At 53.5% G+C, this 15,779-nt stretch overlaps 1 protein-coding gene across 2 annotated transcripts in view; it reads right to left on the reverse strand.

Annotated features, from left to right (window-relative positions):
* The window catches only part of AHCYL1 (adenosylhomocysteinase like 1), a 28,149-nt gene that overhangs the window by 2,268 nt on the left and 10,102 nt on the right, over positions 1-15,779 (reverse strand). Inside the window, exons 2-16 of one of the 2 annotated variants that reach the window (XM_056511251.1) lie at positions 10,027-10,138; positions 9,538-9,681; positions 8,726-8,826; positions 8,117-8,219; positions 7,202-7,296; positions 6,363-6,469; positions 6,167-6,283; positions 5,971-6,034; positions 4,386-4,474; positions 3,888-3,958; positions 3,202-3,296; positions 2,230-2,328; positions 1,638-1,706; positions 572-650; positions 56-176 (exon numbers count right to left, since the gene is read on the reverse strand). In XM_056511251.1, coding sequence (XP_056367226.1) covers positions 56-176; positions 572-650; positions 1,638-1,706; positions 2,230-2,328; positions 3,202-3,296; positions 3,888-3,958; positions 4,386-4,474; positions 5,971-6,034; positions 6,167-6,283; positions 6,363-6,469; positions 7,202-7,296; positions 8,117-8,219; positions 8,726-8,826; positions 9,538-9,681; positions 10,027-10,138 — 1,466 coding nt within the window. Of the gene's footprint in view, positions 1-51; positions 177-571; positions 651-1,637; positions 1,707-2,229; positions 2,329-3,201; positions 3,297-3,887; positions 3,959-4,385; positions 4,475-5,970; positions 6,035-6,166; positions 6,284-6,362; positions 6,470-7,201; positions 7,297-8,116; positions 8,220-8,725; positions 8,827-9,537; positions 9,682-10,026; positions 10,139-15,779 lie in introns of those variants that run through there. The other variant, XM_056511252.1, reaches the window with a different exon arrangement.

Below are 15,779 nucleotides of genomic sequence, written 5' to 3' on the forward strand. Positions count from 1 at the left end.
AGGCAGAACTCCACACCAATGGGGAGCTGGGAGCTCCTGGCCCAGCAGCTCTCACCTGTAGTAGTTGGGTTTGAAAGGCCCATTTTTGTTGAGTCCCAGGTATTTGGCCTGATCGTCCGTCAGCTCCGTCAGGTGGGCGTCGAATGAGGGCAGGTGCAAACTGGCCACGTACTCATCTGGGAATGGCAACAGGGAAAATGGGATCAGGAGGGCCCCAACCCCACCACCACATGGGGAGGTGATGATTGGAAGGTCTGGCTGGGCAGCACCCCCGATTCACCATCACCCAAAGCAGAGCTGAGCCCAAGTCTGGGCTGGATGTGCCCCTAAAGGCACAAGGGGAGCATGGAAAATCCCAGGGAAGGGAGGCTGCAGGATGTGGGATGCCTCCCACACTGCAGAACACTAACAAAAATAAATCAAATAACCCCCACGTATTTTGTAAGATCACTGCCTCTGGTGGTTCCTTGAGCTCACTGTCCCTCTGGAAGCATTTCCCAGGCCAGGTTTGAGTTCTCCTGACACTGCTGGCACCCAGATTCCCCAGGGAAAAGTCAGTTCCTTCACTCACCCATCTTCTTGGGCAGCAGGTAAACGTCCTGCTTGTACCGACCCTCAGGAGCATTGTAGAGCTCAATCAGAGCCAGAGCCTGTGGAGAGCACAGGGATAAGCTGGGAGCAGTCAGGCAGCACAAAGCTCACAAAGACAGAGAAGGATCTGGGAGCTGGAGGGACAGTGCAACCATTTTCAACAAGCCTTGAGGGAAGGCTCCCACCCCAGGTACATCCCTGTCTGTCCCACTGCAGGGATCACAGAGCAGGGATGAGATGCCACCCAGCTTGTTTGCAAAACCCCAGGGGAAAAAAAAAAAAAAAACATGAGGATGGTTCAGGGTCAGCAGCTCTTCTCTGAAACCACCCAGCTGCTGCAGCACATGGAAAGGGAGGGGCTGCTCCTCAGAAACTGGCAGCACCCAAAACCTAGGGTCATTCCTTCAGGACAGATGAAAATGCACCCCCAAGTGCTGGCTTCCACTGCTGGGAACCAAGTCCAAAACACAATCCTGTTCCCTGTGCACCTGGGCTGACAGGAGTGAGGATAAGGGAATCCCACTGCCAGCCTGGCTGTCCTTCCCCACGAGCACCAGTGCCACCAGTCCCTTCTGTGTTCCCAGTCCCATCAATTCCCTTCACATTCCCAGTGCCACCAGTCCCCTCCATGTTCCCAGCCCAAACAAAGCCCTGCTTTGAGGTAAGCTCAAACCTTTGCTAGGTGGGCTTAAACCCATGCTGGGGGAGCTTAAATCTGTGCTAGAAGGGCTTAAACCTATGCTGGGGAAGGTTAAACCCATGCTAGGGGTCTCAAGTCTGTCCTAGGAGGGCTCAAACCTGTCTGGGGGAAGCTGAAACCTGTCTGCCAGCCCAGCAGGATCTGTGCCATGAAACCACTCATTTAAAAGCTCTCCCAAAACTTGCTGTACCCAAAACACTGGGTCCACGCCAGCAATAACTCCAGCCCAGACAAAATGGTATTTCTGGCAGTGGTGCCATCTCAAGGACCAATCCCAGCGTGTTCCCAGCTCCTTCCAAACCAGCCCCACCCCGAGGCTCCTGCAGGGCCCCACCCATGTACAGACCTGCGTGGTGGCTGTGATGGAGAGAACGAAGGTGGGGACAGTGGAGCAGCTGAGGTTGAGCAGACGGCCCTGGGAGAAAGCAGGAGGAGTCAGCACAGGGCTGGACACGCTCCCAAATCCAAACCAAACTGAGTGCCCAGGTGGGATCCACCTCCACCCCCTCCCTGCACCAGGGACCAGGAAACAGAGAACCAGAGCACGGTGACCAAAGCATTTCAAGTCTGCTCCAGTTTCCACCTTAACCCTTCATTTCAAGGCAGGGGAATGTTGTGGTCCCTAGAAAAGCCAGTCCTTCATCCTGCCACAACAGCTCCTGTGGGAAGAGAAGCCACCCAGCACCTGGGAAACCCTGCAGAGATGGGGTTTGCCTGAGTGGGATGAATCCCAGCTAGAAAGAACAGAGCCAGATAGCACCTATGTGGCTGCATGTGGGATATGCACACCCACCCTCAAGAAAAGGAAATAAATACATAAAATAAATAATAAAAAACATTTTTGAGCTCTGAAGCTCCTCCCAACACTTTTCCACCTGGATAAATCTTTGGATTTCCTCTTGGAGGCCCAAAACATCATGGCCCAGCTCTCAACACACCTCAGCCAGCAGCACCACACGCTTCCCATCTGGCCAGATGACGTGGTCAACTTGGGAACGGACCCGCTCCCAGGTCAGCTCGGGCATGCGCAGGCTGGTCTGCAACAGGGGAGAGGATGGACTCAGGGCAGGGGGACAGGCTGCAGTCAGGGCAGGGGGCATGGGCTGCAGTCAGGGCAGGGGGAAGGGGCTGCTGCAGTCAGGGCAGGAGGAGAGAGAGGCTGCAGTCAGGGCAGGGGGACAGGCTGCAGTCAGGGCAGGGGGAAGGGGCTGCAGTCAGGGCAGGGGGAAGGGGCTGCAGTCAGGGCAGGGGACATGGGCTGCTGCAGTCAGGGCAGGGGGAAGGGGCTGCTGCAGTCAGGGCAGGGGGAAGGGGCTGCTGCAGTCAGGGCAGGAGGAGAGAGAGGCTGCAGTCAGGGCAGGAGGAGAGAGAGGCTGCAGTCAGGGCAGGGGGACAGGCTGCAGTCAGGGCAGGGGAAGGGGCTGCAGTCAGGGCAGGGGGAAGGGGCTGCAGTCAGGGCAGGGGGAAGGGGCTGCAGTCAGGGCAGGGGGAAGGGGCTGCAGTCAGGGCAGGGGGAAGGGGCTGCTGCAGTCAGGGCAGGGGGAAGGGGCTGCTGCAGTCAGGGCAGGGGGACGGGGCTGCAGTCAGGGCAGGGGGACAGGCTGCAGTCAGGGCAGGGGGCATGGGCTGCAGCCAGGGCAGCAGGAAGGGGCTGCTGCAGCCAGGGCAGCAGGAAGGGGCTGCTGCAGCCAGGGCAGCAGGAAGGGGCTGCTGCAGCCAGGGCAGCAGGAAGGGGCTGCTGCAGCCAGGGCAGCAGGAAGGGGCTGCTGCAGCCAGGGCAGCAGGAAGGGGCTGCTGCAGCCAGGGCAGCAGGAAGGGGCTGCTGCAGCCAGGGCAGCAGGAAGGGGCTGCTGCAGCCAGGGCAGCAGGAAGGGGCTGCTGCAGCCAGGGCAGGAGCTGGCAGCACTCACCACGTCAATCTCAGTGTTGGAGTGGCCCATGTTGCACACGATGCAGCTGTTCTTCATCCGGTCCAGGTGCTCCCTGGTCACCACGTTCTTGTTCCCTGCAGGCACAGAGGGCACAGCTGATCCCACAGCAGTGGGAACTGAAACCCTCTGGTTTCTCCTTCCCTGAACTCCAGTCAGAGAAGTTCAGCTTGGAGCAACATCAGATGAGCACTTTTGGCTGTGACAGCAGAGAACAAGTGGGACCAGCGCTGTTGTGGAATATCCTGAGCTGGAAGGGATCCACAAGGATCATCAAGTCCAACTCCTGACCCTGCATAGGACACTCCCAACAATTCCACCCAGTGCCTGAGAGCATTGTCCAAACACCTTTAAGCTCTGGCAGGACTGGGACCATGACCATTCCCTGGGGAGCCTGTTCAGTACCCAAATCTTTCATCTTTGCTCCCATGAATCAATCAGGCTCCAGGAGATCCCAAAATACCCTGAGAACACGGGGCCAAGCTGTCCCTCTACTCTGGGCCAGGACTGTGGTCAGATAGCAAACCAAGGGAAAAGATGCTGGCAGAGCCCAGCTATTGTGGAAAATTAGGAGCACAGAGCAGTGAAATGTCCTCCATTCCCAGTTCCCTTGGGGTTCCACCAGGGAAGGATGTTCCTCAGCCTGCTCCAGCCTTGTCTGTCCCTACCTGTGCAGGTGATGACGACATCCACCTGACGGATGACTTCGCTCAGCTTCACCACCCGAAATCCATCCATGCTGGCAAAGAAAGGGGAACAGGGACCATGATGAGGAGGAGAAGCTTGTTCCTTCTCTGTCCCAGGCCATGAGGGATCTCAGCAGCTCCAAACTGCTCTGGCAGCAGCCCACGCTCTCCTCTACCCCTCCAGGGACACCAGTGCCACAGGGGAGGGCTATGTAACAGCTGGGATGTCCAACCCAGTCTTGGAAATGTTGGATGAGCCAGGAATGTGTGGCATAGAGGCTTGAGCAGCCTCCCCAAAACAGCCAGTGAACACTTTCTGCCCAGTACCCCATCCCTGAAAGCTGCCTGAGCCCTTTCCCATCACACCCAACAAGGTGCATGTTCTCCAAAATGAGCCACAAATCCCCCTGGCTTCACTGCAGCCTCTGGCAGGGTTTGGAAGAGCAGAGAGACACTCCCATGCAGGTGGGAACACCTTACCAGGCTTGGAGGGCACAGATGGGGTCGATCTCTGTGACGTACACGATGGCTCCCAGGGCTTTCAGGGCAGCACAGCATCCCTTCCCCACCTGCAGAGGCAAAAGGATCCCAGTGAGGCAGGACACAGACACACCAGAGCTACAGCCCCTGCCCTGAACGGCCCAAACCCATCCCAGGATGGAAAATCCTCATCCCAGACTCCTGCCAGGAGCAGCTCAGGATGTAGTGGCACACATCACCAGGGTGAGTGGCACAACTGCCACAAGCCCAGCTCCCCCTCTCACTGCCAGAGGGCAGGATTAGACAGGATATTGGGAAGGAATTCCCCCATGGAGTGGTGAGACCCTGGCACAGCTTGTCCAGAGAAGCTGTGGCTGCCCCATCTGGAAATGCCCACAGCAGGAGCTTTCCCAACCCAACACTCACAGCTGAGCACTGCAGGAGCCTTTCTCCAAGCAGGAATTACAGACAGCCTAGAGGAGCACACACTGCCCCCTTGCCTTTGAGCTACAGGATTTCAGAGCTGTCCTGCACTCCTCAGGGGCAGATCCTCCATCCCATGCTGCCCACATCAGCATAGGGAGCACAGGGTTCCTGCAGCAGCACCTCAGACTCACTCCCTCTCCTCAGTGGAAAATTAAAACAAAGTCAACAAACTCCCCATATCACCAACCCACACCAACACCTGGCTCTGCTGCATCAACTCAACTCAGCCCCATTCTGTGACCAGCAAGGTGGTTAAAATAATTTCCAGAGAGATCCTCCCCATCTCTGGAAGTGTTCAAGGTTGGGTGGGGCTTGGAGGAATCTGGTCTAGTGGAAGGTGTCCCTATCTGTGGCAAGGGGTGGAACTCAATGGGCTTGAAGTTCCCTTCCAGCCCAAAGGTGGGTTGGAAGTCTGGGATTCTCTGACTCTCCTGGTGTGAAATCCAGTAAAGCTTGGAACACTCTGGAGACAACAACATCAGCACAACTCCTGCCTGGAGAATCAGGCACCAGCCCAGAGCATTCAGTGAGAGCCAGCACAGTCTCTTGGTTGAGCAAAGCTGGGCTCCACTGGTGCCTAAATGAATTAGGGAGCAAATTCCTGCTGGGAAGTCTCTGCAGCTCCTGCCAGTCCCTGCACAGTGCTGGAAGATAAACACCCACATGGACATGCACAGATGGAGGGAAAGTGGCAGCTCCCAGCTCCAGCTGGGAATAGAATCAGTAGAATCAGTTACAAATTCATTATACAATTTCCCTCTGCCAGAGCATTACTCCCAGGGAGAAGCTGCCTGCCCTGCTCAGTGACAGCCAGGCTGGATGCTGAACCTGGGCCAGGGACAGCAGATGGGAGTACCCGTGGGTAGTTATAACTCAGGCCAGTGCTCCCAGCAACTGTGGGCTGTGCAGCCCAGTTCATCTGCAGCAAACTGGGAAATCTGATCCTTGATCTCCATCCTCCCAGCAGATTCCAGCAAGATTTCCCTGGTTATTGCTCACCAGGTTGGATCTACTCCTTATAGCAAGGGAGAGGGGCCTTTGCACAGGGAATTGCAGGATGCTGAGCTTGGGAGAGGCCAGCACAGCTCACAGAACTCACCTCCCCATAACCACAAACCACCACCTGCTTCCCTCCAAACATCACATCCGTGGTCCTCTTCAGGCTGGGGGACAGAGAGACACCTGTGTTGGGATCAGTCAAGCCCAAGACCAGGTCAAAGCAGCAGAGCCTGATCTCTGCTTAAGAGCAGCCAGAGCCAAACCCACCCGTGTGGAAGTGCCAGAGCTGAACTCACCCATCCAGGATGGATTCCCGGCAGCAATACAGGTTATCAAACTTCTGCTTGGTGACAGAGTCGTTCACATTCATGGCTGGGACACAGAGCTTCCCAGCCTTGGAGAGCTGGTACAGCCTGGGAGAGGGCAGAGGCAGGTCAGAGCACACACAGCAACTCCCTGAGGTCTCTGGATCTGCCAGCCCACAGCTCCCACCTGTGCACGCCGGTCACGCTCTCCTCCACAATCCCTCGGATCTTCTTGAACACACTGGGGTATTTCTTATAAACCCAGTGGGTCAGGTCCCCACCATCATCCAGGATCTAGAGAGCAGGCAAGGAAGAACAGGCAGCAGTCAGGCCTCCCACTGGGAAATGCACTGGCTGAGGACAGGATGGGGAAAATGATTTGGAGAAGCATCTTCAGGCACTGCTGGAGGGGCTGTTTGGGCAGAGGATTGGGGGCCAGGACTCCTGAGTTCCCCTAGGTGCCTGCAACTCAGGGTCTCCCCCAAAACACTGGGATTCCTTACCCCTGTGTGCAGCTGCTGGATCCTAACAGGATTCCTGCCTCTGCTATTGCTCTGCAGCCTGGAAAGGTGACCACAAGCAGCACTAACCAGGCTGAGCTCAGCATGCCACAACATTCATGCCCAGAAAGCAAATGGGAGAGGAGAGGCTGTGGGAGGTCAGAGCACAGACACATCCCTGGTGAGCACAGCCCATGCACCAAGGGGGGACATTGGCTTGGACAAGGGAAAGGTCCCCACTATGATCCCAGCTTTGGGAGGGCTGTGCTCAGACAGGAGTGGCTGGGGCAGCTCCTGCAGGGGGAACAGGTCCCATTTCTTGGCTCGTGGCAACTCCACCAGGAGCTGTCCCCTGGCCTTTGGGATGTGCCAGCTCAGGACACCATCTCTGCAGCTCCTGACGTCCCTGCTGCTCCCAGCTCACCCCCTTTAATGGGGGTCAGAGACTCTTTTGGGCCAAGCAGGCTGCCAGGAACAGCCCCAGGGGGAAAGGGAGGAAGAGGAAGGGCTGGAGAAGGCTCCTTACCATGTTGGCCTGCCAGCCATCCACGTTGACACAGCGGTCAATGCACCACCAGAAATCATCCTCTGACTCCCCTTTCCAGGCAAACACAGCAACACCTGGAAGAACAGGAGCACCCTTGGAGTCTGCTGGGCTTGGCAGAGCTCTCTCCTGCTTGGCCAGCTCCAGAAACACACGGGCACAAGAGCCAAGGGGCCATGCAGAGATCACACCACAGCCCACAGCACGATCACACCTGTCCATCCCTCCCTAGAAGACATTTCCCAAAAATATTAATTCCCTAAAACAGAAATAGAAAATTAAAATTAAAAAAACCTCAAACAAATAAATAATATAACCCAAAGTAATAATAAATAATAAGAAAGCAATAGTACTAACAATAAACAGATAAAAATAAATAAAATAGAATTAAAATATGGTCAAATAAAAACTTAAAATATATTTTATGTTTTTATAAATTTATATATATATTCCTGTTCATTTTATTCACTTATATTTTATATTTTTAATATTCCATATAAAACAGCTACAAGCATTTTATAAATACCTATACATGCATGTTTATATTGTATATTTTATGTCAATGCACACATACCTAGCATAAAATGTTTGGAAATATGAATTATAATTTAATAATCTTACAATGCAAACGTATACATGTTTATACATACCTAGTATAAAATATTTCTAAATATAAATTATAATTTTACAACATAAACATATATATTATGTTATATCATGTTATACGTTGTGTTATATGGTACGTTATATGTTATGTTATAAAAAATCCTATAAATATAGAATAAAGAATACATAAATATAAAAGGAAATAAACAGAAATCAAGTAGGAAGTTCCCCGGGTGAGGCCCGGCAGTAGGAGGGGCTGGGAGGGCTCCGCCCGCCGCACTCAGCACTCACCCGCCTCTGCCAAGGCGGCGGCCACTTCGTTCTGGGTGGAGTAGATGTTGCAGGCAGACCAGCGGCACTGCGCCCCCAGGGCACACAGCGTCTCGATCAGCACCTGGGGACACAGGGACAGCCGGGCTCAGGGACAAACCGGGGCTCAGGGACAAACCCGGGGGTCAGGGATGTCCAGGGTGTCAACAATGCCCCGGGGAACAGAGATGCCCTCGGGGTCAGGGATAACTCAGTCAGGGATGTCCCAGGAGGTCAGGGATGGCCTGGGATCAGCAATGCCCCAGGGATCAGAGATAACCCAGCCAGGGATAACCCAGGGTCAGCAGAGCCCCAGGGGTCAGCAATGCCCCAGGGATCAGAGATAACCCAGCCAGGGATAACCCAGGGTCAGCAGAGCCCCAGGGGTCAGCAATGCCCCCAGCACAGGGCAGCAGTGATGGGCACAGGAACCAAACGCTGCCCTGGGGAAATGCCAACAGCACAATCTTTCCAAAACACTTCCAGACCCTACTGAATGTGCCTTCTCCTATTCCAATGAGACAAGGAACTTTCTTCCCCAGGGAAGAGCTGGTGTCCCACCCCAGGCTCCCCAGGTAAGCAGCCACTCACTGCAGTCTGTGCTGTGATGTGGGTACAGCCCACAATCTTCGCTCCAGCCAAAGGCTTCTCCCCCTGGGCTCGTTTCCTGAGCGAAATCAGAGCAGACATGTCTGCAAAAGGAAAAGAGGTTTTAATGCTGGCTCAGTCTGCAGGGTCCCCTCTCTGCCACAGCTCCTCTCTTCTCAGGGCCTCCCAGGATACCTCCAGCCCCAAATTTTCTGCTGTATTATTACACAGGCAGGGAGACAACTCCTCAGCCCTGGCCTGGCAGGTTTGGGCAAAATACAACCAAAACATCAGTACTGTTTGTCACTTGACCAAGAGACAAGGAGAGAGGGAGGGAAGGGTCTGGGACTGGCACTGCTTGGGGAAGGCACCCAAGGATAGTCACCAGCCCTGCAGCAGCAGGTAAAGCACCTGAACTTGAAAACAGAGCTGCCACATCTCAGAAGAGCTGCTCTAAATGTGCCTGGATTATCTTCCCCTTCTAAAAGGAAAGGAGAGTTACCCAATCATCTCATTGGAAATGGTAATTCAGCTTCCTACCACCCCCCAGAGGAAAGGGTTGGGATTTTCAGCTTTCATGCTATAAAATCCTTGTCGATCCAAAGTCAGCAAAACATTAAACCCTGCAAGAGCTCCTGCTAGAAAATGGATGGGACACACCATCAACAGTTGCTGGCACATCTCACTCTTCCCTAACTGATTTGGGGTGAAAACAGGATATCCAAGGCTGCAGCAGGAGTGGGAATTGCCAGTCCCCAGCTCCTGGTCTCCAGCACCTGCCCCACGCCCCAGATGTCCCTCACTGCACTCTGTACCTTGCTCGGCGATCTCAATCTCCCGGCGCCCAAACTCTGCCTGTTTGATGTTCTTCACACAGAAATTGCTGCTGCCCTTGGAGTTGGTTTGTTGTTTCTCTCGAGGGGACACCTCATCATCAGAGCTGTCTGTATATGAGGCAGCTAGACCAAAAGAGGAATGAGTGTTATGCCAGGTTATGAATCCAGGAACCTCCTACCCTTCAGGTTTCTGCTCTGTTTCCCTTCTCAGCTTTCACTCATGGCTCAAATTACCACCCTCCTAAGGAAAGCCAACGCCCTGAAGGAATTTTGCACTCTTTCTCTCTAAAACAACCCAGAGGTAACAGGATTATCAACTGGCAATCAATGCCTGATCTTTGGCAATACCTGGAATCATTTCCTCAGCATCCAAGTACAGACAGCACAAACCCAGCCACAGGGAGTGAGCAGCAATTCAGTGCAGCAGGGTTTGAGAGGAGCAATCAAGAACAAGGAGCTGGCACCTACCAGAGCTGTAGCTGTCAGTGGAAGACTGGGAGATGGAGCGGGACAGGGACCGACGGCCCGTCTTGGTGGGGAACTTGGTGAACTCCTGCATGTCATCTGCAAACTGGATTTGCTGCCAGCAAAGGAAAAATGTGCTAAATCAGGAGGTGATCCTTAGGGCACGACACCTCCCCAAGCTAAAGGGACCCACAGCTCCCTTCAGTCCACAAAAATTAACGCCACCAAATACACGGTGCCAAAAATTAAATCCCTTCCTCTGCCTGAACAACTGCCACCAGGTTTTTGTCACCCTGTAGATTTGACACAACACCTGAAGATGAAAAGAGCACCCTGAAACATCCCCTTTAACCCATTCCCAGCTCCCTAAGGCTCCTTCAGGAATTAACACTCCTTGTACAACCCACATCCCATGTGGAGGCAGAGCCCCTGCCCCAACCAATCCAGGCAGATTTCTGCCCAAAAATGCAGCAGCAAGAAAGCTGAGGTGGTCCCAACAGATCCCTGGTGCTTCCAGGCTCTTCCCCAGGAGCAGAGCATCCCACAGTGTTAAAAACACCACACATCCTTCCAAAACTGACATGAAAAGCACAGGATAAAACCTCAGCAAGAGAGAACATTTCAACAAAAAGAAGTTGACATTGCATTGGCTTTCAGCCTCCTCTGCAGGACAAGATGTTTCCATTGGAAGAGAACCTCTAAAACAGCCATTTCTCTCAGCCAGAGGCAACTCACAGCTCCAGCACCTTCCACCAGATCATCAAATTTAACTGTGTTGGGCCAAAAAGAGAGGAACAGTAACCCAAAACTGCTGAGCTGCTGTGCTCACCCCGAGTGAGCAGCCAGCAAAGGGCCCTATTGCTGCTCCTGCCAGGGAAAGGCAGGAGTGAAAGGGAATTAGGGACAGCACCAGCACATGCAGCCTGCAGCCCCCTCCCTGTGGCAGATCCTGACAAAGAGCCCCAGCACGGCCCCTGCCCTCAGATCACGTCTCTGCAGGATTTAATTTGGCCATTTAACAGGGATGAGACGTCATGGCAGGGAGTGGGATTAACAAAGCATCCCTGAGACACCAGAGACCTTGAGAGGAGTCCTGGAGAAATCAAGATGATGGAAGGAGACAGCTCAGAGTGGCCTCAAGGAGGGGCTTTCTGTGCCACAGCTATCCCAAAAGCTCCTGAAAGCTTTGATGGAGGAAACAGCCTTCAGAGGGGAGAAGAATGGAACTATTTAGTTGAAATTATCCATTCCAGAACAGAGCAATCTGCACAGGCTGGAGCTGGGTGCCTGCAGCACCAGTACAGCTTTCTGGGCTGGAAAAAGCAGCCATAATTCTACAGAATCCCAAGAGATGGGCCAAAAGCAGCATGGTATTCCACTAGGGAAGGGACAAGGGACATGAAACCCATGGGTCACTCCAAGGGAGGGCAGGAGGGATGATGTGGGACTCCAGCATCCCTTCCAGGAACTGACTGACACAGAGCAGATCCATCACCACACCCAGCCAAGCATCCCAGGCATTCCTGTGGGTGCTGCTGCTGCAAGGTTTCCAGCCAGCTCCTCCATCCTGGACACATCACAGATGTCACAGCCCAGTACCTGCTTCAGCAACCAGACTTCCCAGCAGACTCCAGTTGGATTCTGATGCAAACTATGCAAACTACTTTAGTTTGTATTAGTGGAAGGAATGGGAATAATAAATGGAGATAGAAGGTTTGGTTTTGCAATTGTTTGAGGTCATTTGGTGCAGAGGGAGGATTCAGAGGGCACCACAACCTCCATCCCCACAGGAGAGCAGAAGGAAGTTGTGGAAGAGACCACAACCCTCATCCCCATTGGAAATCAGAGGGAGGATTCAGAGGGCACTGAAACCTCCATCCCCATGGGAGAGCAGAGGGAGGATCTGGAGGCCACCACAACCCCCATCCCCACAGGAAAGTTAGTTCTAGGGATAAAAGGGGCAGAAGCACTTCCAGGCAGGTACCAACACTGGGCTCAGGGTATGTGGCAGGAGCTGGCAGGTTTCCCAACTAGTGATGTTACTGGAATTTGTTCAAGGTCTATTGCTGGGATCAATCTTCCTCACAAAGCCTGGGATAGGTTTGTGCTAATTCCATGCTGGTGTATTGCTCATGGGCACTTCCAAGGAGAAAAAAGTATTAGCAATTTCAGGACACAAGATTTCCATGCCTCCACATCAAGCTCTTCCTCTGGCAGCTCATCAAACCAGAGAGTATAAAAAACATTCCCCACAAAACAGCTGCTGGCATTAAAACAGCTTAAAGTGCTAGCTGAGGAATTTTCTGTATCTCAGGGAAAGGTTTCCAGGGAAGAGGTGACCCAGGAGGGAAAGAACATAAGGGACAGTGCTCCAGCCCAGGGCTCACAGCACCCAGGATGTGTGAGTTCCAGGACAGGGCAATTCCCTGCATGGTCTCATGGAGCAAAGCTCCTCTGGGGTGCACTGGAAAAGACAGGGATGGAGGGATGCTGCACTCCCCAGTCCCTCAACATCCAAAAACCACAATCCACCTCCCCTTCAGGGCTCCAGCTGTGAGTGCTGAGCCAGCTCTGAGGTAAAACCCCACTCTGCAAGAGAAACAGCAGGTTTAGCAACACTGGAACGAGGGGATTGAATGCAAGGGGAGAGAAAAAGCAAGCGCTGAACAAACCAAGTGCTGAATTACCCCCAGTAATCCCTGCCGTGGCTTTACCAGGGCTCAGCTGAACTCCCCAGCTTAGCAAAATCTGCCCTGGCTAAAATTATCATCAAACACCACCAAGAGCACCCAAACCCAAGGCAGCAGGAGACCCCCAGCCCGAGCCCGGACGTTACCGCAGAGTCCTCGGCGGGGCGGGAGCCGGAGCTCCGGCAGGCTCTGCAGCACAGTGCGTGACCAGAGCCCTCCACGTGCACTCCAGCTGCATTAAGGAGACTGAGAAAATCTCCTAATCCCTCTGCCTGTCATGGCAATTGGAATGAGCAGCATTCCCAGCCAGGGCACAGCTCTGGGGCTGCCCAGCAGCACGGTCACGAATCGCATCCCGAACTTTGTCCTGATGGAAGCGGCTTTTCCAGCCGGGTGGAGAACAAGGAAAATATTTTTTCATCCCAGAAATTCGTGGATAAAGAGGGAAAACAAGGCAGCACCCATTTCCCTGCACAGGAATGAAGCCAGGGGTTTTTAGCATCACTGCCCTGGAGAAGGAAGAGACAGGGCTGGAGACTGAAGGGGCCAAATGAGCAGCTCCTCACTTGGAACAGAAGGGATTTGGGCTATGCTCTGCAGGAAAACAGCAGGGATTTGGGGTATGCTCTGCAGGAAAACAGCAGGGATTTGGGGTATGCTCTGCAGGAAAACAGCAGGGATTTGGGGTATGCTCTGCAGGAAAACAGCAGGGATTTGGGGTATGCTCTGCAGGAAAACAGCAGGGATTTGGGGTATGCTCTGCAGGAAAACAGCAGGATCCACCATCTCCTGCCAAGTTCTTCCAGAGCATCACTGGGCACTGCCTGCTCCTGGTCACAGCAGCCAAGCCAGCAGGACATTTTCTCCCCTTGGGAAATCCACTGCCACTGTGCCCATTCCCAGGCAGATCTGACATTTCCCAACAACAGCTGCTCATGTTCAGCTCAAACCATCCTTCCCAGGGCTGGAGCTGAGGGAGCACTGTCCATCCTATTTGGTGACACTGCCCAGAGCATCCCAAACCACCAGGCAGCTGGAAGAGCAGCCTGAACAAGCTCCTCTGCAGGTTCTAAGGATAAATCCAGTGAGAACAGTGGTGGGGCAGTGCCAAACCCAGCAGCTCAAGTGTCCCCAGCACACACAGCCTCATTTGTTTAATTATTACGACACAGGGAAGGCAAACAGATTACAGGTCTGTCTGGGTTGGTACCATCCCACCAAACTGGCAGCTCATGACTGCAGGGTGTGCCATCCTCCTTGGCTGATTCCAAGCACTTTCCCAGTGGTCAGCCAGGAGAGCAGTTTTTGGAGCTGACAGAATAAGAAAATTCCACTCCCTGACTCCAGGGACAGGGAGTTGTAGGTGCAGCTGGATTTACCCCAGGCACAGATGAACCCAGCATGTCCCTCTCACTCAGGACAATCCCACTTTTCATTTTAATACCTTCCATTCCCAGAACAGCTCCAGAGAGGCTGCTTAAGCTCCTTTGTTGTGCTGCACATCCCTGACTGCATCCCATGCAGCCTTGGGGGAGCACAGGAGCAGGTTGTGGAAGGAACAGAGATTTTGGAAAGCATCCACCAGCTCACAGCTGACATGGCTCATCAATGCACAGGCTCCACAGGGGAAAGGACACAGGCTGGGAAGCAGCTCCAGGCTCTATTCCTAGCACCCCAGGTTTGCTTCAGCAGGCATTTTTTTATTATTATTACTATTTATTATTAGGGACAACGTGAGCATCAGCACACACAGAGCCAGGGAAAGTCCTCCCAGCCACTTCTGTCCTGGGTAAGTGGAGGGGGGACAGAAGCAGGTTCCAAGATAAGCAGGAAGCAATGAACCATCTAAAACCCTCCAGACTTCTGAGTCTGACATCCTTGGATGTGAGGACACAGCACAGTTGCCCAGGCAGAAACAGAAAAATGGGAGGAGAGCACGTTCCTACAGCACACAACCAACTCTAAAGCAGAAGAGTCTCTGCAACCATTTCTGTCCTCCCAGGAGAAAGCCTGGAAGGATCCAGAGTCCTGGGACCTTGACTTTGGCTGCAGAAAACCAGCAGCAGGGATCAGGACTATTCAGTGCAGCCAGCTCCCCTTATTTAATATGTTCTCCCAAACAAAAACTCCCTGGCAGAGGCTGGGAGGGCACTGCTGGATGCCCTGCTGCCAAGGCAGCCCTGCCTGGCCTGTCTTTTAAGTTCATCATTTCTTTGTCATTCTTGGAAATTCAGCCAGACAAGGAATGTTTTACAGCTCAAACAGCATCCTCCTCCTCACCAGCCCTGCTCCCACATGAGACAGGAGCAGCAGCTCAGAGCAGGGTTGGGTTTTGCCCACCTGGAGATGGGAACCTTCAGGTTTCAGTCTGCAAGGATTCCTTACCTGCAGAAGGACAGAGAGCTGCTGGTTTTTCCTGGAGGAGCTGGGTTGGGCATTTCTAAAGAACAAGTTGTTTTAATCCACTGACTTGCAGAAGTAACTCACCACAGCATCCAGGGAGGGCAGAGGGAATGAGGCCCTTCAGCCCCATCAGCAGAGGGGAAAAAAGTCAGATAATCAGATAATAAAAAAGTCAGTGTTCTCCTTCATTCCAGGTCAAAAAGAAGAGAGGAGCAGCTTTGCTTGAGCCACCTCCTCAGGGAAGGGACAGAACCCTTCCATGCTGTTTTCAGCCAGATCCTGCAGGGGATCCTGAGCTTCCTGACCCAGGAGAAAAGAGCTGTTGCCACATTTGTTGCCCTGAGGCCATCCCAAACCCGCCAGCTGCAGGTTCCCAGTGCTCCCAGTGCCTGTCCCTGTGCTGGCCCCTGGAGCTGGCCCCATTCCCACTGTGGCCATGCCAGGGTGCTGGGTTTGTTTAGAGGACTTGGCTGCCCTGTCCTCAGGCCCCCTCTGCTCTGCTTCCAGGCTGGGAGAGCCAGCCCCTGTTCCCACAGGACAGTGTCTAGACATGAGGCTGGAAGCAGGGGACACACAGGGGGACAGCTCCTGCTCCACAGTCCTACAGGACATGGATTGTTGGGTGGGAATCAGCAAGGCTGACAGGATGGTTTTAGGGTTCTT

The sequence above is a fragment of the Oenanthe melanoleuca genome, chromosome 26 (genome assembly GCF_029582105.1).
Source record: "Oenanthe melanoleuca isolate GR-GAL-2019-014 chromosome 26, OMel1.0, whole genome shotgun sequence".
Classification (NCBI taxonomy): domain Eukaryota; kingdom Metazoa; phylum Chordata; class Aves; order Passeriformes; family Muscicapidae; genus Oenanthe; species Oenanthe melanoleuca.